At 36.2% G+C, this 21,705-nt stretch overlaps 1 protein-coding gene across 12 annotated transcripts in view; it reads right to left on the bottom strand.

Annotated features, from left to right (window-relative positions):
* Positions 1 to 21,705, bottom strand: part of SLC26A8 (solute carrier family 26 member 8) — a 169,180-nt gene that overhangs the window by 14,870 nt on the left and 132,605 nt on the right. For all 12 annotated transcript variants that reach the window (XM_074236437.1, XM_074236436.1, XM_074236439.1 and 9 more), the window contains 2 exons: positions 6,234 to 6,288; positions 623 to 774 (listed from right to left, as the gene is read on the bottom strand). In XM_074236437.1, coding sequence (XP_074092538.1) covers positions 623 to 774; positions 6,234 to 6,288 — 207 coding nt within the window. The remainder of the gene's footprint in view (positions 1 to 622; positions 775 to 6,233; positions 6,289 to 21,705) is intronic.

The following is a 21,705-nucleotide window of genomic DNA, read 5'->3' as shown; positions in this document are numbered from 1 at the left end:
GAGAGTATTATTTCATGCAGATCCTTTATTTAGGAAACTATGGAACTAGTTTGAGGTCCATTCCATCAAGGTAAATTAATATATGAGGATTCTGAGTTTCTTATGCACTTGTTTACTCTGAATCAGACTTTCAGGTTTTGATGAAAAGACAAATACTTGAACTAGCATTGATGATGGTTAGACCCTAAGCAAAATTAAGTAATTGAGCTATGGTTTTAAACCATAGTTGACAGATGCCATGATATATACATAAATATAAAATGTGTGTGTATGTATATATATATACATACATACACAGATACACGTCTGTGCTTTACTTATATTTACTTTTAGGTTATCTCTTCATTATCTCTTTACTTCTGCTTTGCTGACCTCTCTGTTTAGTACTACCCAATATAATAAGCTCTACTTTTCTAGGAAAGATGGTAAGGAGTCATCTGTCATTTTCTTTACTGTTGTTTCATAGGCACCATTATTGCCCAGAATTTTATCCCTCTATGTTCCATCTTCACCTCTTCTCAGAGAATCATTGTCTGGCATTATAAGAAGTTATCCAGACTCCTAGTTAATGTAATAATTTGACTTTGAATTTATCCCCCAAGGAGATAGAGGATTAACTGACCTTTATTACTGCTTCTTGCTCATCCTCAGGAGTCTCTAAGTATTTCTTTCCAAGAGCAAACAGAACAGCATCATGAAGAGTAAGGAACAACTGGGCTTTGGTAATGCCAGCATCAAAGAAATCATTCCTTTCAAAAGTCTTAACAATCAGTGCTGAAAATCAAACCAGGGAAGATTCAGTCATTCATTCAGCAAGGAGACCCAAGGCATTGGTGAGGTGACTAAACTATAGTGAAGGACCTTGCTCCCTTGGCAGGGACTTGCTCAGACTCCCATAATGAGTCCCTTCTAAGCCCCCATATCAAAAAGATAATATTTTCCTGACAATATATCTCTGATCTAATGGCCCTTGTCTGCATGTCCGTGATCACATCATCTTCATGCACCTTTGCTCTTTACCTTGCTTTACCTTGGGCCCTGGAGTCAGGAGTACCTGGGTTCAAATCTGGTCTCAGACACTTAATAATTACCAAGCTGTGTGGCCTTGGGCAAGCCACTTAACCCCATTGCCTTGCAAAAACCAAAAAAAAAAAAAAAAAGCTACCTTGGGGCAACTAGGTAGTGTAGTGGATAGAGCACTGGCCTTGGAGTCAGGAGTACCTGAGTTCAAATCTGACCTCAGACACTTATTACCTAGCTGTATGGCCTTGTGCAAGCCACTGAACCTCATTGCCTTGCAAAAACCTAAAATAAATAAAAAGCTACCTTGAACATAGGTTCCCCTTGGAGAATCCATCCTGCTGCGGAGTGTGAAAACCCCCACCCCCAATAAATACCTTCACTTGAAAGTGGAGAAAGTCTGAGTCTAAATTCTTTCAGGACAATTTACAACCCATTTCACTATACCTCAACATTTTTGGCACCCAATGTAGGACATCTTTTTCTAGCACCAGCTGTCTCTCTCCTTTGAGGTAAAACCTATCTCTTTTTGCTACTGGCATCTGGATGGGCTGAGGAAGTCAAGGGATCCATGCACCTTGCCAATACTGAGTGGGGGACATCCTGCTTGAGTATTTGGTGCTCTGTTTCTCCTTGTGGGATTCTGCAGGAAAAGTGAATGGCTAGGAAAGGGGATAGTTAGTTTGGAGTTGACAGCCCAATGGATCAATCTCCTATACCATGGGACTCCCCTTAGGCTGATTTGGAGGAAACATGCTTTTTAGGACCTTAAGAAAAGATGCCTTGAATTCTTTTGCAATATTGCCTGGTCTCAATATAATCTAGAAGACCAAAGAAAATGGCCTCTTTTTTGGGGGGGGGGTTCCCCAATTATAACACCTGCAGGTATTTATGTAATTAGCAAGATCTAAAACCTAGGCTAACAAGAGAATTTTCAGTGCTACAAAAATTGTTCTGCTGTGTTCTTTTATCTGTCTTCTGTGTCTTGTTCTTTCCCCTGAGGGCTCCCATGATGCTGATGGGGGATTTCACCCTTTCAGTGAACTGGAACATCCCATTTTCCCTTTTCCCCACTCTCCCCTTTTCCCTTCTTGGTGCTTTTCCTAGGGGTGAATTAGTTTCCAAAAAAAGCAGTTTAACTTGAGAATGTGGGCAATTGCAGGGACTTTGCTGTAACCTAACACAGCAAAGGAATTGTGTTTCAGCTGCCAAATCCACCCCCACTGCCTCCCCTCCCTTTTTCCTTGAGAGCTTCTATCCAAATGAGAGTGGTTCCTCCCATCCCATCATGGGAGAAAAAGAAAATGAAGTATAATTTGTTTTTTAATTTGGAAAACTGTATTATAATGCATTTTCTAGTATTTTACAATTTTAAATCCCTGGGAGAATGAGAATGAAGAAACTGGAGTGACTGAATCTGCTTTTTCTTTGATAAGTCTCAAAGAGATCTCAATCAGGATATTCTAACTCTTTAAGGAAAAAACTATTTAGAACTGGGAATTTGTTTCTATATGTTTCAAACCCCTTTTGTTATATAATGTCACATTATAATCAGTAAGTTAGCCTGAAATAGTGAATCCCAAAATATGAAATACTAAATATAATAGTAAATAATTGAAATTATAAATTGAGCAAATAATGTATAACATTTGAAAAATAGATCCAGATGTAATTAAATTTTAAATGAAAGTTATTGTTGTTGTTATTTTAATATATTAGGAAACTTGTATGGTTTTTAAGCACAGTTAAGAGATGTGTAAAGGGGAAAATGAGACCTATGTCTCCGATTCATAGTGATTTATCACATGACTGTAAAGTGCGTAACACAATGCTTGGCATTGGGTAAACACTATGAATATTAACTGGTTTTTATTACCTCTTTATTAGATGTAATTGATTTACCCTTGATAACTTTTCATGGGTTGACTTTCTATGTAAGATAAGCTGGAGATACATTTAACTAAATTAATTTGGCAATTAACAAGTTTGTTTCAAGTTTTAAGTATATAATAATATTTTTTTATATTGTGAAATTTGGCAAACTATTGTATTGACTATGATTATTAGTAAGGACAGTTTCTCTTATAAACTTAGATGTTGTGAGATTAAAAATTGCACTGTTAAAGACAAAATGAAAGAATGAACAGGTTAAGAAGCTGTCAGGGTCCTTCTTGCTGATCATGTACTATGTATTCTAAAGTATTATAATTTAAGAAATTATAAGATTCCAAATTTTGCCTACACCAAAGGAAATTCACCTAAAGCTGGTTTGACTATTATGACAATTATGGGATTGTCAACTGAGTTATTTGAAGTTATTGTTTGGATCAAGTGTTTAAAGAGGAAAACTCTGATAAACTCTCTTATTATGATAAGGCTAATTTAATTTAATTAGGAATATTTTCTCTGACTTAGAAAAATAGACTTCCTCCTTATTGTAAACATCTTTTTACTAAAGGAAGGTGATACTTAGGGATTTATTGTCTTTTTAAGACTTTTGGGATTCACGTTACTTGAAGATAGTTTTCACCATGTCTGATAAATTCCAATTTTAAGAATTTTTGCTTTAAGTTTGAATAAGAAAGATATATCTATCATATTACAAATTCCCAACTAATTTAATTAGTGATTATTTCTTCAACATCAGGATAATTTATAGTTATTTTCAAGAAAGGAAAATGATTTTAGAAAAAAATGTGTAAGTTGAAAAAACTCAAACTTTGGGAAAAGTCTTTTGTGTGATTTATAAAAGACTTCTAAAATTTTTTTCTGTAAGTTAATTTATTACAATAATAACTTGATATTGAAAACAATTATATCCAACCTGTTATGATTAATAAGATTTTGGAACACTGATATTAATTTTGGCATTTCATTTTTAGATTCAGTGTGCCCTTGGACCACCTTTATTTTGTGCTTTCAGAGAAAATATCAGCAGTCAGAAGCTCAGAAGCAACATCTGAGAACTAAGATTAGTGAATATTTGTCCCTGAGAATAGGGTAGGGAGATTACCTTGGAAACTGTTGGATGTTCCCATACAGTTGCATGGGTTAAGTTACTTGTATGAGTCTTGAGGATCAGTTTTGATGTTGTTATAACTATATCCCTGCTTATAGCTCTCAGCAAAATTTCTATTATCAAGATAGAAAAGACTTTGTTTTTGTAATACTAGATTTATTGATGATAATGAAGAGGTTAGTGCTTCATTTTTTTTTTGCAAGGCAATGGGGTTAAGTTACTTGCCCAAGGCCCAAGTGTCTGAGATTGGATTTGAACTCAAGTCCTCTTAACTCTAGGGCTGGTTCTCTATCCACTGCCTAATCTAGCTGCACCCTTGTCCTTCATCCTTTAGGAAGACCAGCATATGAATTGGCTTTGAGTGAAGGGATACTGTGCTAAATCAATAGGCTCACTTTTTTTCCCCCCTCTACAGCCATCTGAGTTCAGTAGCCAAACATGAGTCAGGACTACAGGAGATCGCCCTGGATACAAGGCAATCAGGGAAAGTGTCAAGGGTCTGAAGTCAAATTTGAACTCAGGTCTTCCTGACTCCAGGGCTGGTGCTCTATCCATTGTGCCTCCTAGGTGCCACTTAGACCTTATGGGACTGTTTACTTTTATTAACTGAGTCTGCCTATAGGTCTGATTACCAAGAAATCTATTGAGCCAATGATCCAACTCTGGAGTTTTTGATGTATAAATTGCAGATGGAGTTCACATGGGAAAAAAACTTGGAGTACAACCATTGGCATGACAGAGGTAGAATTCTCCTGACTCATTATTCCTAACATGGCATTTACAATGTTCCACTTAGCTGACTTTAAGCTGACTCAATGTAATTAGCATCTGCATGCTTTGTGTCTGGAATTATCATCAGAATAAGGAAATACCCTCCTTTATGGCAAATTTCTAAAATCATGTCAGATGAGCCATATAAACAACATTAAATCCTTATAGGCTAATCTTGAATTACATAGTAAGACATAGATATAAGAATCAAGCCATTTGGTCTAGAATTCTCTATATTCTAAACAACTAGCTATTTAAGTATTTAGCTTTGTCATCTGTTACTTTCTATATATGCCTGTGTAAGTTAAGATCCTTTCATTTCTCACAATGCTACAGGGATAATTAGGCAAATGATACAAAGATTTGTGAAACTAGGATGTGATTCTGTTATTTGATTAATATCAAAACTGTCTTGGTTAATAATGGAGATATAAAGTTTGAGATCATTTCACTATCTAGCCTGGTTATTGGCAGTGAGTAAATTTAATTTGTGACAAGACCAATTTTATAGGATATTTTTTAGCAGAGAAGAAAATTTCCATAAGTGACTTGAGTTGGAGAAAACCTGCTCTGAAACCACAAATGAACCCAGGACAGCATCAAATATTTCTAAAGGAATGGATCTGAATTTAATTGCCATTTACCAAAGGCTTTCTCTTTTGTGCTTTCTATCTGTACTTAATAAAGGGAACATCCCCCTTTAATTTTGTCAATGCATCATTCATTTTTTTCTTTCCCTTATTTTGATAATTTGGTTCTTGCATCCTGAATTTTGCTCATTAGGATTATATCCTGTAGGCTGGATATTCCAAAGGATAGCTCAGGATGGCTACACCCCCGCCCCAATAAAGACTTCCCTGCATGCCCTGGTTTCTGCATTCACTGTATTTAAAAATCATCTCATTCCCCAAGGGAGGGACCCAATGGAGCAGGGACAGCTCTATAATCCTTGTCATCAGAAAGCAGTTTCAGAAGATAAGAACTTTGTCCCTGTTCCCCATATGAATTTGGGTTCCTACTCCTTGGTGGGGGAAATGATGAGGTGGCTGAAACTCAGTGAAGGACCTTACCCCCTGACAGGGCCTCAGTCTCCACCCAGACCCCCATGAAACAAGATAAACAAACAAAATAAGCCCCTCTATCAATAAGATAATAACTTCCTTTCCCCTGGTATGTCTCTGAGGTAATGCCCCTTGTCTGCATGTCCCTGGTCACTTCATCTTCCTGCACCTTTGCTCTTTAAAAAGCTATCTCCTCAGTTGATCACTGGCCTCTCTTTGGGTTGTCCAGTTGGCTGGGAAACATGAAAATCCCTTGCACCACAATAAATGTTTTCACTTGAAACTGAAGAAAGTCTGAGTCTGCCTTCTTTCAGGATAATTTTGCAACCCACTTCATCATACCCCAATAGCATGATACTCACGATGACACCCTGCTAGGAGAACTAATACATCAATGTTGTAAAATGCATTGCAGATCTGTTGAGAGAAGTATCAAATCATGATTAGTAAACTGAATATATAGAAGAAAAATGGTGATAGCAAACTTTCAAGAACTCTTTTAATGAGAAAATTGGTTTGTTTATATGAATCTCTTCTTTCTGGTTGACATACTTAAGAATCTTCAAGAAAAATTTTAGCACACATAACACACATACATACACCAAACACTACCTTGATAACAATATATGACATTTACATATATTCTTTTCAGGATGTTGAGGCTTTTCTGTTTTTTTCTTGCCTTAGTATTATAGAAGGGTAAATTGAGGGACAGAGTAAACTAATACACAAGTGAGCAAATAGTTATGGGACAGGAAGTTAGGAATAATGATGTTTAGTATCAGATCCTCTTAAAGTTCAATTGTACTTCCATACTTTGAGGCCCATTTCCAGTCATCCTGATCCATATCCAGCCACTGAATCCAGATGGCTCTGGAGGAGAAAGTGAGGCTGGTGACTTAGCACAGCACCTCCTCACTCAAATCCAGTTCATGAACTTTTCATGGCATCATCTCCCTAATGTCATGGTCAATGAGTAATAGAAGTGGTCCCACTATGGGTAAATTGGACTATACAGCTCCTCTTATCTTTCATTCTTTCTTCCTTTCTTTCCTCCTTTCTTTCTTCCTTTCCTCCTTCCATCCTTTGTTTCTTTTCATATTTGTAGGTGTTCTGCCCAAATGCCTGGTAAGATTTCTTGGAGTTTACAGGTATTGTCGATCTGCCTTTTCTTGATTGGCCAAAAATAGGTCTCAGGCTAAGCCTACTTGGATATTGTTTGAGCCCTAATTGCCTCTGAGTGAATGTGGAAAGCAATGACTATAAAGAGAATGTAAATAGACCCTGAGGTTCTATATTTCTTCTATACCAAAAAAAAGGCTATTCTTTGTTTCATTTTTTCTTTCCTTTTTTTGAATTTTTGCAAGGCAATGGGGTTAAGTGATTTCCCCAGGGTCACATAGTTAAGTAAGTATTAAGTATCTGAGGCTAAATTTGAACTCAGGTCCTCCTGTCTCCAAGGTTGGTTCTCTATTCACTGCACCAGCTAGCTACCCCATTTCATTTTTCTCTTATCTGACTTAATTACTAAGAAACCCTGAGAGTCCTGCCATCCTAGTTTAATTTGAGGGGGGGAGAGGAAGGTAAGAAAAAGGCAATCATTCTTGGCCTCTCTGCCTCATCTCTCTCTTACCTAGCCTTAATAACTCAATGGACATTGCCTCAGTCAAACTGCGACTTGGTAAAGACCTTAGGTTTGAAACATCAAGGTTTCCCAATATATTCAGAGCCATCTCCAGTTGTTTTGATCCATACCTGACCACTGGACCCAGATGGCTCTGGAGGATAAAGTGAGACTGGTGACTTTGTACAATCCTCTCTCACTTAAATCCAATTTACTTGCACATCATGATATCACTTCCCTGATGCCATGATCTTCTTCAAGAACAAAGAAAAAACATCTTCTATACTTTACTACTCATATATCCTGGACCAATAAGTCTTAAAATTCACCACAATGTAAGTTGAAATAAATATTCCTTTTTTTTTCAAGACTCTAGGGTGAGTATACTGGTGAGTTGAGTTATTCAAAAAAATAAAATGGGATGGAACTTCAATTTAAATCAATAAGTATATAATGATGTGCAAGGCATTAACTTCATTCAGGACTAAGAGGAGCTTCATTCAGGACTATGTCACACAATATTAATAGGAATCTCAGAGATCAATAGTCTAATCCAGACCGGAAAAAGACTCCTTAACCCACATATCTGACAGGTGGCTATCTTGGTTTTACCTGAAGACAAAAGTAAAGGGGAAATTGATATCTCCCAGAGATTCCACCTTTGGGTGGACTAGCTAGTTTTTCATGACTAAATTTCCAAATTTGAAAGTCTCACTCATTACTTCTACTCTCTAGGTGTAAATAGAACAAGTCTTGTTCCTCTGACACAAGATAGTCTCTGAAACATATACACATGTTCACATTCCCTCTAGGTTTTCTCTTCTATAGGTCAACATCTCCTATTCCTTCAGCTACTCCTCATGAGTCATGAATTGGAGGCTCTGGGTATAGTTCTTTGGATACTTTTCAGCTTTTTACTGTTGGTGTTAAACTGTGTGCTTCTGATAACATACACACTTAACAGGGTATAGAAATCTATCTTACCTATAGGGGAAAAAAAGAGAGGTATAAAGGGGTGGGGGTGGGTAGGTAGGGAAAGATAAAAAAAGGAGGATGGATTGAGGGAGGTGGTAAAACACCAGGGGAAAAAAGGATGGAGGGAAACACATAGTTATTACTGTAGGTATGAATGGGATGATTACAACCATAGAAAGGAAATGGATAGCAGAATGGATTAAAAATCAGAATCCTAAAACATGTTGTGTTTAATAAACACATTTGAAGCATAGAGAAACATAGAGAATAAAGATAAGGGGCTGGAGCAGAAGAGGAAGCGTTTCCAATAAGATCAAAGTGAAGCAAAGTGCCCATTCTCTTATTCAATATTGTATTAGAATGTTAGCTATAGGAATGAGAAGGAAAAAATTGAAGAATAGACAATGAGGAAACAAAACCATCATTCTTCACAGTTTATATCATGGTATACTTAAGAGAATCCTAGAAAATCATTTTAAAAACTAACTGAAATAATTAACTTTAGTAAAGTTGGAGGATCTAAAAGAAACCCATATAAATAATCAGCATTCCTATATATTATACAACAAAGTCCAGCAGCAAGAGATAGACAAATTTTATTTAAAGTACCTAGACAAGACAAGGGAGTCTACTTGCCAACATAAACCCAGGAACTATATGAACACAATAACAAAATATTTTTCACACAAATAAAGTCATATTTAAACAATTGGAAGATATTGTTTCCTCATGGGAAGACCATGTCAATATGACCATAGTGGATTAGTAGTACATAGCCATAGTGTTTGATAAACCCAAAACTTCTGGGAAAACTGGAAAAAAGTATGACAGAAACTAGGTATAGATCAACATCTCATACCTTATATCAAGATAAGATCAACATGGATACATGATTTAAACATAAAGGATAATATCATAAGCAAATTAGAAGAGACTAGAATAGTTTATCTGTGGGATTTATGGAGAGGGAAGAATTTAGGGCCAAATAAAATGTACAGAGCATTATAAAATGCAATATGGATAATTTTGATTATATAAAATTAAAACCTTTTTGTACAAACAAAATCAATCCAAACAAGATAAGAAAGAAAAAATAAAACTGGAGAAACATTTTTTTTGGAAGAGACAAGGGAAAACTGGAATACTAATGTGCCAGCTGTTGGTAGAGTGGTGAACTGATCCAACCATTCTAGAACTATGTCTAAATAGCAATTAAGTTGTGCTACCCTTAGATCCAGCAAAACCACTATTAGGTTTACATCCCATAGAGATTTTTAAAAAACCCAAAAAACTAAAGGACCCACATCAATTGGGGAATGGTCCAATAAATAATAGTATATGATTGTAATGTAATATTATTGTGCTATGGGAAAAGATAAGCAGGATGATTTCAGATAAACCTGGAAAGAAATGAACTGATACAGAATGAAGGATGCAGAACCAAGAGAAGATAGTATACAATATCAGCATTTTTAAACAATGATAACTGTGAATGAGTTAAGCTATTCTTATCAATATAATCCCAAAATATTCATGATGAAAATGCTATCTCCAGAGAAAGAAATGAATACTGACTGAATTATAGTATTTTCACTTTTTTTTCTTGTTTGAGTGTCTTACACAAAATGATATGGAAATGTTTTATGTGATTGCCCAGGTATCAGATTGCTTACCATCTTAGGGAAGAGAAAGGGAAAGAAGAGAGGTAAAGAATCTGAGTTCTAAAACAACAAACTTTTCCCATATAACTGGGGAAAATATTATAAAAAAGAACTAGGAAAAAATTAGTGGAGTAAAGTAAATGGGGATTTCGAAGGGAAGTGTCCAATCAAGATGTGAAAAGATATTTAAAGGGAGTTAGAGGGTTAAACAAGGTTGCACAGTATGAGTAAAGGACTTTGAGATTTAAATAGAAGTGAGAAATGGTTTTGATCTCATTCAAATAAGGATATGGGAAACTTCATATGGCTATTCTTTGAGATATGCAGTTTAGAATTCCCAGGAGGTAGGAGATGGGAATGAGAAGTTGAATGCTTAGGATAGTTTCCAATCTGGAAAATCTCAAGTATAAATTAAAAAAAAGACTGGGAGCTAAGAGGTGATCTAACTCTTTGAAGAAATAGAGAGAAAGGTTATGGGGACCTAGGAATCACCACTGTGTTTTAAAAAAATGAGTTTATTGATCAATAATGGGTTCCTTTTTTGAAGTCTTAACAGTAAATGACCCTTGGATATTGAGAAGTTTAAATGTGATTATAAATCCAGACTTGATATGATTTGATTTGGTCCAAATCAGTCCTAAAGGAAACCAGATAATCTAAGTATAATTTCCTATCAAGATAATTGTGGTAAATCAGAACATAGTTTATATGACCATAAGCAAGTTACCTTACACTTTGTTGCTTCAGTTTACTAATCTGTAAGGGGCTAATAATAGCACCCATCTCACAGACTTGTTGTAAGTATCATATGATTGTAAAGTGTCTAGAACAGTTCCTGGTATATGGTAAACAACATAGAGTTTCTTTAATTGAATGTAATTTAATTCATCCTTTTTTCTTTTTTTTTAGTTTTTGCAAGGCAAATGGGGTTAAGTGGCTTGCCCAAGGCCATACAGCTAGGTAATTATTAAGTGTCTGAGGCGGGATTTGAACTAAAGTACTCCTGACTCTAGGGCCGATGTTCTATCCACTGCCCCACCTAGCTGACCCTATTCATTCTTTTAAGAAAGATTTTATTTATTTTGGATTTTACGATTTCCCCCCTAATCTTGCTTCCCTTCCCCTCCACTCCCCACAGAAGGCAGTCTGTTAGTCTTTACATTGTTTCCATGGTATACATTGATCTAAGTTGAATGTGATGAGAGAGAAAACATATCTTAAGGAAGAAACAAAGTATAAGAGATAGCAAAATTGCATAATAAGATAATGATTTTTTTTAATTTAATTCATTCTTAAGGACTTCCTATGGAGTTCTGGATGTGATCAGTACATCGAATGGTGACAAGATGAATATTTTCTGTGTAAGGCAATTTGGAAATGCATTCAACAGAATTGAGTTTTGGTTCATTTTTTTAATTCATATTTTAAAATTTTCTTATATTCTGAAAAAACCATTGTTTAAGAAATGCTGTTAGGAAAGCAACTTGTCTTATAATATTCTTTCATTGAGGGGTACATGAGATCATGGCTCTATTATCTAAATTTATTCAACTTTATGTCTTTGATGGAAACATGAGATTATGATTTATAATCCACAATACACTTGTTTCCTGTTGTGATTTCCATAGTTTATAACTATTAATTCTTGCTCAAATTGATTAGGATGCAGTTTGAGATAGAAGTGTGAATGTGGTGCTGAACAGTATCTATACACACACATACACATACACACACTCCTCTTTCTCTCTCTCTCTGTTTCTCTATCACACACACACACACACACACACACACACACACACACACACAGTTGTTTCTGTATATTTGATTAGCATCAGATGAAGGAATTATTGAAAGTTATATTCAGTACTTCCAGCCATGATGGTGGAGAGAAGCCAGGCACTGTCTTAAGTCTCCTGGCTTTCCCTCAGAACTAATATTAATCAAGCCTTTTAACAGAATTTAAATCCACAAAGTCCAGAAAGAGCAAAGGAGAAGAATATCTACCAACAAGGTCTGTCTCAGGGGAACGTGGGTGAGACAGAGAGCAGGGAGTCAGCCAGTGCAGGGGTGGTGGAGAGAGATCTGGGACTAACCTCAAAACAGCTGCAGAAATTTTAGCTTTGTAAGTGGGCAGGAGAGCTCCAGTGCAGTGGCTAGACATCAATCTGATCAACTCCACTGGCCTGGAAGACCAGGGCCATGTGCCCTATATTTTCAGCAGAGTCCCCATGTTTCCAGTTGATCCCCATCCCCCATCCCTGTGAGAGAAACAAACACAGAACAAACACAGTAACAACCTCTCCACACTCCCCAGGCTCAGGTGTGGGCAGCAGATCTCTCTCAGTACTGAATGAATGATAAGATTAACTATAAGGTCCAAGGGTGCAGCCCACATTGTTCATGGATAATTCAGACCCTACTGCTCCCCCAACCCCCAGGCCTAGGGAGTAGGCCACAAATCAAGGTCACAGACACTCCTGAGAAAGTCTCTATTCCCCCCTACTGGCCAGACCACATTTAGTTACTCAGCCCAATGAGCAAATCCTAGCCCCTACCCCAACACAACATCCTAGGAAAATGAAGAAAGGTAAGTAGAAAGGGGGGGGGGTCCATTGAAAGCTAATTTGAAGACTAAGACTCTAACTCAGAGGGAGTTCTAGCTCTTCTGAGGAGAATATGAATTGGTCCCCAGACCAGAAAGACTTCTTTTGAAGAGATCAGTAAGGAGTTTAAAAATCAATTGGAAAAATTGGAAAAAAAGAAACCCAAGAGAAAATTAGCACCTCATAACAGAAAATTAATACCTTACAACAAGAAAAAAATCCTTGGAAAATACATTTGGACAAGTACAAAAAGAAAATTCTCTCAAAACTACAACTGGGCAAATGGAAAACTTTAAAAATATAAATAACCAATTGGAAAAGGAGCTGCAAAAGTTAAATGAAGAATATTCTTCTCTAAGAGAAAAGAATGGAATTCATAGAAACCAATGACTTCATGAGACAACAAGAATCTGTTAAATAAAATAAAAAAATTGAAAAAATAGAAGAAAATGTAAAATAACTCATTGGCAAAATTATTGACCTGGAGAATAGATCCAGGAGAGACAATTTAAGAATCATTGGGCTTCCTGAACACATTGAGATTAAAAAAAGCCTGGATGCAATATTTCAGGATCTTTTGAAGGAAAATTGCCCTGAACCAAAGGGCAAAATAGTTATTGAAAGAATACATAGATTCCAGGGGAAGCTAGGTGGCATAGTGGATAAAGCACCGGCCTTGGAGTCAGGAGTACCTGGGTTCAAATCCGGTCTCAGACACTTAATAATTACCTAGCTGTGTGGCCTTGGGCAAGCAACTTAACCCCATTTTCCTTGCAAAAGAAAACAACTAAAAAAAAAGAATACATAGATTTCCCTCCTAAAAGGGACCCCAAAATGAAAACACCAAGGAATATTGTAGCCAAATTCCAGAACTATCAGATAAAAGAGAAAATCCTACACTCAGCCAGAAAGAAACAATTTAGATACCAAGGAGCCACAGTAAGGATTATAGGACCTGACTGTATCAACATTAAGGGATTGGTATGATATTCTGAAGAGCAAGGGAGCTTGGAATGAGGCCAAGAATTCACTATCCTGCAAAATTGAGACTTCTCTTCCAGGGGAAAAGATGGACTTTTTTTTTTAGGTTTTTGTAAAGCAATGGGGTTAAGTGACTTGCCAGAGGTCACACAACTAGGTAATTATTAAGTGAAAGACATTTAACAAAAATAGAAGATTTTCAACTTTTCCTGATGAAAAGACCAGAACTAAATAGAAAATTTGAACTTCAAACAGGAGACTCAAGAGACACATGAAAAGGTAAAAAAGGGAAAAGAAAAAAATTTGCTATCCAATAAGATGAAACTTGTTATGTCCTCACCTTAGGAGAAAGATTCTCATAATTCTTGAGAACTGTAACTCTATTAGAGTAATATACTTAACCAGAAGTAATGGACACTCATGACTTGTCTGTGACTTAGAATGATTTAAAAACAGTATCTCCTTAAAAAGGGGGGGACAGTAAAGAGACAGGAGGATGAAAGAAATTGAATGGGGCAAATCACATTATATGAAGAGGTACAAGGGACCTATTTCAATAGAGAGGAAGAAGGGAGGGAGGAGGTGAGAACGCCCCAACTCTTACTCTCATTAGATTTGGCTCAAGAAGGATTAACATACACACACTCAGTTAAATTAAGAAACTTATTTACCTTTCAAATATTAAAATGGGAAAGGGGAAGGGGAGGAAAAGGGGAACTAACAGAAGGAAGGGAAGGAAGAAGGAAAGGGGAAATATAGGGGAGGAGTGGATATAAGGGGAAAACACACTGACAGAGATAGTATTCAGAAGTAAAATATTGGGGAATATGGATAAAGTGAAAAAAGGGGGAAAATATAAACAGAGGGAACATGGAGGACAATAAAGGGTTAGTAATTATAACTTTGAATGTGAATGGGTTGAACTCTCCCATAAAACATAAGCAAACAGCAGAGTAGATTAAAAACCAGAATCCTACAATATGCTGCTTACAAGAAACTCATGTGAAGCAGAGGGATTCATATAGAGTAAAGGTAAAAGGTTGGAGCAGATTATATTTTGATTCATAGGAAGTGAAAAAGGCAGGGATAGCAATCCTTATCTCAGACAAAACAGCTGCTAAAATAGATCTCATTAAAAGAGACAAGGAAATTCTATCCTCTTAAAAGGTACCATAGATAATGAGGCAATTTCAATACTAAATATTAATCTCCTAATATTTGTTATGCAGCCAAGTTATCCCCAATTTATGACCTTTGTATCCCTACCTGCAAATTATCACATTCTTGCTAACTTGGGGAGAAACTTAAAGACGTGAGGGTCCAACCTCTTTTGCTGATGTTGATGTATCTGAATTGTCTCTGGCCCCACCTTGAAGCCATTGCTGATCTCTAGTGATCAATTAATTAAGTGTACTAACCTTGACACACTTATAACAAACTCCTTTTAATTCTTTTTGTCCTGAGTTTTGACTTGTTAATCAGAGTGAAAAGCCTAAGCAAAGAATTTTCCTTTCAATACCATTCTTTTTGTTCTGTTCATTTCATGGGTCAGATCACTGCAGTATCCATCTTGGATAACAGTGCCTGTTATCCAATATGACCCAGAAACTTCTTTACCTTGGAAATTCACTTTGCCTCTGCATTACTCATACTTGAAGCAACCTTGGTGCTGGAATCTTTCCCTCTGATTGACTGGTTCCTCCTAGAAGTTCCATTTTATGGAAGCACCTCAGGCCAGTCATGTCTTCATTCCATTCTAAACTGCACTCTTGGCTCTCTTACACTATCTGTGCAAAGGTACCTTCACTCTTTTTCTTCTTGCTTTTTTGCTCCCTTTGATTCATTGTTTTTCATTTATTTGAATGTAAACTCCTTGAGGGCAGAGATATCTTTCAAATGTTTGTTTTCTCAGAACTTTGCACAGTATTAAGACATATAGTAAGCACTTAATAACTGACATTTGATCCAAGGAAAATAAATAAATCAATTAACCTATATTAGAGGCTATAGAATTACTAAGCAAATTTTACTGATGAATGTAAGGGAATATTACCGGGCTACAAGAAATGAAGTTTATAGAGAATATAATAAGACTTGCAAAATAATGCAATGCAGTTGTCAGCCCCAGGAACACAATATACACAGGGATTAAACAATGTAAATAGAAAGAATAAAAAAAAACCCAATACTAAAACTGAATACTGAATAATTCTATTGGTCCTAAAGAAGAGATGAGAAAATGCTAACTTTGCTGAAATGTTTTCCCTTTTTTTTTTAGTCATTCTTTGTCATCGGAGAGGGTTCTCTTGATAGAGCAAGGTAGAAAGCTATATTTGTAAATGAAGGTGATATTACAACAAAAGATACCAATCTACATTTTAATTAAAAAGAAATAGAGGCAAGAGGTTCTTTTTGAACAATTTTGAAAGACTTTTGAGACAATCTTGATTCTCACAGACAGAATCACAAAGAGATATATAGAGAGTATTTATTAATTAATTAATATGTGCCAAACCCTGGTTAGATGATATTCAAGTAAAGAGAATGAAATAATCCTTCCTCAAAAGAAGTTTATATTCTAATGAGGGAGACAACTACATAAATATATATATATATATATATACATATATATATATATATATATATATATATACCATAAAAATAAAGTAACTAGGTACAAATATATATGAAGTCATTTAAAAAACATCGATTTTTTTAAAAGTTAAAATTAGTTTAGGCGAGAAGGCACTAGCAGTTGGGGGATCATAATCAATCAACATTTATTGTTGGGGCTACAAAAAGAGGTAAATGACAGTCCCTACACTCAGGGAGTTCATAATCAAATGGGGATTGGGGGTGTGTTGTGTGGGGTTGGGAAGGTGGATTAAGGGAGTTTGGGAAAAAGGAAAGGGGCAACATACAAAAGCAAACTATATTCAGGATAAATGAAAATAATTAAGAGGGGCTGGGGAAGGCATCCTGTAAAAACTAAATTTTTAGTTAGGACTTAATGGAAGCCAGGGAAGTAAGAAGTCAGAATAGAGAAGGGAAAGCATTACAGGAATGACTGAGAGAAAATGCCTGAAGCCAAGAGCTACAGTGTCTTGTTTGTGGTATAGTCTAAAGGACAGTGTCACTGGATTGAAGATGTGAGGAGATTGGAAGATAGGAGGGGGGCTAGGTTATGAAGGGTTTTGAATATCCAGAGCATTTTGTATTTGATCCTGGAAGCAATAAGGAATCAGTAGGGAGGTGATATGATTGGATATGCACTTTAGGCAGGCTGAATGGAGGATGCATTATAGAGAGGAAAGACTTGAGATAGGCAAATACTCCAGCAGGCTACCACTGGAGTATGAAGTATGAAATATGAAGTATGAAATAGTGAGTCTGTATCAGAATGGTAGCAGAGGGAAGAAGGGGGTATATTTGAAAAGATGAAATCAGTAGGCCTTGGTAACAGTTTAGAAAAGGGGGGTAGGGGATTGAGACATAGTGAGGAATCCAGGATGACTCCTGAGTTGTGAGCCTGAGAGACCAAGAAGATGGTATTGCCTTCTAAAGTAATAGGAAAGATGGAATGGAGGGAGGATTTCAGAGCAAAGATAATGAGTCTCCTTTTGAACAAATTCAATTTAATTAATTAATGGCTACTAGAAATCTAGTTGGAGTTGTCTGAAAGGCATCTGGAGTAGCTGGAGGTAAGCAGAGTGTCTTGGGCAAGACAGGTAGATTTGAGAATCTTTACCACAGAAATGGTCATGGATGCTGATGAGATTACTCTCCCCAAACAGGCTTCAAATACTTTTAAATAATGACTCTAAATTCTAGAGCAGTAGAATCCACAAAAACATGGAGTGAAAATTTTTCAGTCCAAGACAACTTAGAAGATTGGCAGAAAAGGTCTGTTGCACCTGAGAGAGGAGTACAGTCCAGCACACACTGAAGCCTGGCAAACCAGGAGCAGCAATTGGGACAACTGAACCAATGGCAGGTGGCAGTTTCCAGAAAATTTATAGGGATCCCTTTGCTGGCACCAGGCAGGGGCAGGACTCTAGTGAACTACATTAGCTTAGGGTCATAGTCCTGGGTTTTAGTACCAGTACAAGTAGGAGCACTGGTATAGCAAGGCTTGAGGCCACAGGGGAACAGGGACTGGTTACAATTCCAGGGTTGAAAAGAATGCTTGTGGTGATTTACAAACCAGTGCACAGTAAAGGAGAGTAAGTAGTAAACAAACCTCTCCCTTCATCATAGTAAAAACTTACAAGTTCCCCAGAATTATCTCTAAAATCAGCTGCACAAAAAATCTGAAGCTTGGGACAATGCCCCTTTCACTTGGGAAGCAGAATTTTACTTTAGCATAGAGTTAAAAGTCAAGAAAAATTTGGAAAATAAACAAGAGAAAATAATCCTGACCAATGAAAGTTACTATGGTGCCAAGAAGATCAAAAAATCTATTTGGAAGAAGACAGTCAAAATTCCTGTATCCAAAACCTCAAAAAAATGAATTGATTACAGGTCAAGAGCTCAAAAAGGATTTTAAAAATCAACTAAGAGATTTAGAAGAAAAATTGGGAAGATAAATGAGAATGATATAAAAAAAGTTAATAACGTGGTAAAGGAAGCACAAAAAAAATACTGAAAAAAACACCTTAAAAACTATAATAGGCCAAAAGAGGCACAGAAATCTAGTGAAATAAAGAATATCCTGAAAAGTAGAATTGGCCAAATGAAAAAAATATGCAGAAATTAATTGAAAAGAAGAACTCCTTAAAAAATAATATCGGTCAAATGGAAAAGAAGGTACAATATTCCACTGAAGAAAATAATTCCTTAAAAGTTAGAATTGGGCAAGTGGAAGCTTATGATTTTATGAGTACATTGAGAAAGAATTAAATAAAATGAAAATAAAAATTTTAAAAATTATGAAAAACAACTGATCTGGAAAAAATAGATCCAGGAGACATAACTAAAGGATTATTGAAAGTCATGATCAGAAAAAGAACAACCTAGGGGTGGCTAGGTGGCACAGTGGATAGAGCACCGGCCCTGGAGTCAGGAGTACCTGAGTTCAAATCCGGCTTCAGACACGTAATAATTACCTAGCTGTGTGGCCTTGGGTAAGCCACTTAATCCCATTTGCCTTGAAAAAAAAAAGAACAACCTAGACATCATGTTTTAAGAAATTATCAAGGAAAACTGCCCTGAAATCCTAGAATCAAAGGTTGAAATAGAAATGGAAAGAATCTGCTGATTACCTCCTGAAAGATATCCCAAAATGAAAACTGCCAGTGATATTACAGCCAACTTCTACACTTTCCAGATCAAGGAGAAAATATTGCCAAGTGAACATAAATAATTCAAAAATCATGGAGCCACAGTCACAATAACACAAGATTTAGCAGTTTCTACATTAAAGGATTGGCATATGATATTCTGGAGAGCAAAAGAGCAAGAATTATAATTTAGAATCAACTTCCCTTCAGGAAAAAATGAACATTCACTGAAATAGATGTCCAAGCAATCTTCCTGAAAGGACTAGAGCAGAATAGCAAATTTGGCTTTCAAATACAAGATGCAAAAGAAGCATAAAAAAGTAAAGAGAAATCATAAGAGATTCTATAAGAGTAAACTACATGGGAAAATGATGTTTATAACTCCTAAAAATTATCTTATTAGTAAGGCAGTTAGAAGAAGTATACTTAGAAAGTAGAAGAGTGAATTGAATGACAGCAACTGGGATTTTTATGAAAGAAAATTGTACCACCATGATGAATGCGTCCACTACAAATTTATGTCACTTAATCTCAATTGAGCCCTAACAAGTTGTACAGAAGTCCTTTCACTTTTCCCTGATCTTTTCCTTTCATGTTACCCATACCATTCCTTATCATTTCCCTCTCAGCAAAGGGGCTCAGCGAGAAAATTAAGAGAGCACTCTTCTTAACAAATTATATCTCAAATCATCTCAAGTTTGCTCAAAATCCTCCCGTCTCAGAGGAAGAAGTTGCCCTTCTCTGCCTAGTCCACCTCCTTCACTTAAGAACATGATCCTGTCCCTTTTTGACTCTTTCAAAAGCTTGCCACTTCAGTGATCCTATTTAATAATCATCACATCTTTATCAGCTGATGTTTTTTCTATTTCCTACAAAAATACCCAGATTTCCTTAAAACTTAACCCCCAAAATAAACAAAAAAGATCCAAATTTTACTTGACTGTTACAATCCCCTCTGCCAACCTATCTCCCTATATTTCATCTTCATATTCATATCAAGTTATTTATACTTGTCTCCACTTTCTCACCTGTCATTCATTTATCAACCGTGCAATTTTACTCCAGATCTCAACACTCAACTGAAATTGTTTTCCTCAAGGTGACCAATGATCTCAGCCCATATCCTCTTGACCACTCTGTGGCATTTAACATTTCTGACCACTCCTACCTCCTAGATACTCTCTTCTTCCTGGGTTTTAAGAAAGAAAGAGTTTTGTAAGGAAACCAACTGGGATACATAAAGAACTTAATAATTTACTTTAAAAAAACCCTTCTAATAAATATATTTAGTCAAGCAAAATAAACTTCCACATTGCCCTTACTGAAATCCATTGTCTGCTGGTTCACTGTATCTCACCAGCTATATATGATTTTACCTGGATAAATATATAGACATGTCAAACTCAATAAGTAAAAAATGATTTTTATTTTTTCCTTTGAAATATTTCTTCTAACTTTCTTATTTTTTGTTAAGGGTACCTCAATTCTTCAAGACACCCAAACTCAGTGTTCTCTTCAATTCTTCATCTTTCTTCCATCTCTCACCCCATGTACCATCAATTAACAAATTTTATTTTATTCCACTTCCACAATATTACTCGTAGCTACCTTCTTCTTTCCACTCACATGGCCACCAGACTAATTCAGGTCCTTTATCACCTATTACCTGGATTTAATTATAGCCTAGTAATTGGCATCTTTGCTTGATATTTCTCACTTTTTCAATCCATATTCCATGGAGCTACTAAAATGGTAGCTTTGTCCCTTTTAACCGAGGCACAGCTCTAACCATATCACCTACATAAATATCAAATGATGCCAGCTGCATGCATAAAATACAAACCAGTTGAGTCCTTACAACATCTGGTTCCTCTAGTAGCATCTTATTGTCTTAAAACTTTAAAAAAAAACCCTAAAAAACTTAAATAAAACAAAGCTTCCTTTTGACATTCAGAGCCATTCTAACTTTTGGGACCAAATTCTCATTACTCCCTTTCACTCAATCTGCTTTTCAGTGCACTTTTATTACTTCTTGTTGTAGGATATAGAATGTATTGAAGATAGACTAGTATCTCTAATGTGAGAGACTTTTTAAGAATGTTTTCCATCTTCAGTGTCCACCTGTTCACCCAACTCTTATGTGTGGCTCCAAGACACTAGCATGAGAAATGACAGCACCCTGATAAACTATTTTAGCTGACAGGCTAAACCTGGTTGAGGGTAACCATGTGGTTAAAAACCCTTTGATGTGTTAGGGGTATATCTACCCCAAGTATGGGAAGACTTCCCCAAGCAGAATGGGAGGATAAGAACAATTTGTTTCATTGGCCACAAAGGTGACTGAAGTAGGTGTTATTATGGAGTACTTAGAACTTGGTTAGACATTGAGGATACCAAGGTCATCCACAGCATCCTGAGTCATCACCATTCATCTTGACTTTGTCTTATCATTGGATTTCAATAATTCTGGAAGAGAGGGTGTGATCAACAGCTTCTCAAAAGTCTGTCTCACTTAAATCCAATTTATGCATGAACTAAAAGATATCACTTGTACCACTTTGCCATTTTTACCTACCTCACTGTCCTGTGAGGATGGATGAATTAACTTAACAGTAAGTGTGGATACATTGGGAGCTGTAGTTATAACCTTGACAGAGAAGACCCAGGGCAGGGTCCTTCTTCTCACTGGACTGGAGCAGTAATGCATTTTG

The sequence above is a fragment of the Macrotis lagotis genome, chromosome 5 (genome assembly GCF_037893015.1).
Source record: "Macrotis lagotis isolate mMagLag1 chromosome 5, bilby.v1.9.chrom.fasta, whole genome shotgun sequence".
Classification (NCBI taxonomy): Eukaryota; Metazoa; Chordata; class Mammalia; order Peramelemorphia; family Peramelidae; genus Macrotis; species Macrotis lagotis.
This window is presented reverse-complemented; position numbering and strand designations above follow the sequence as displayed.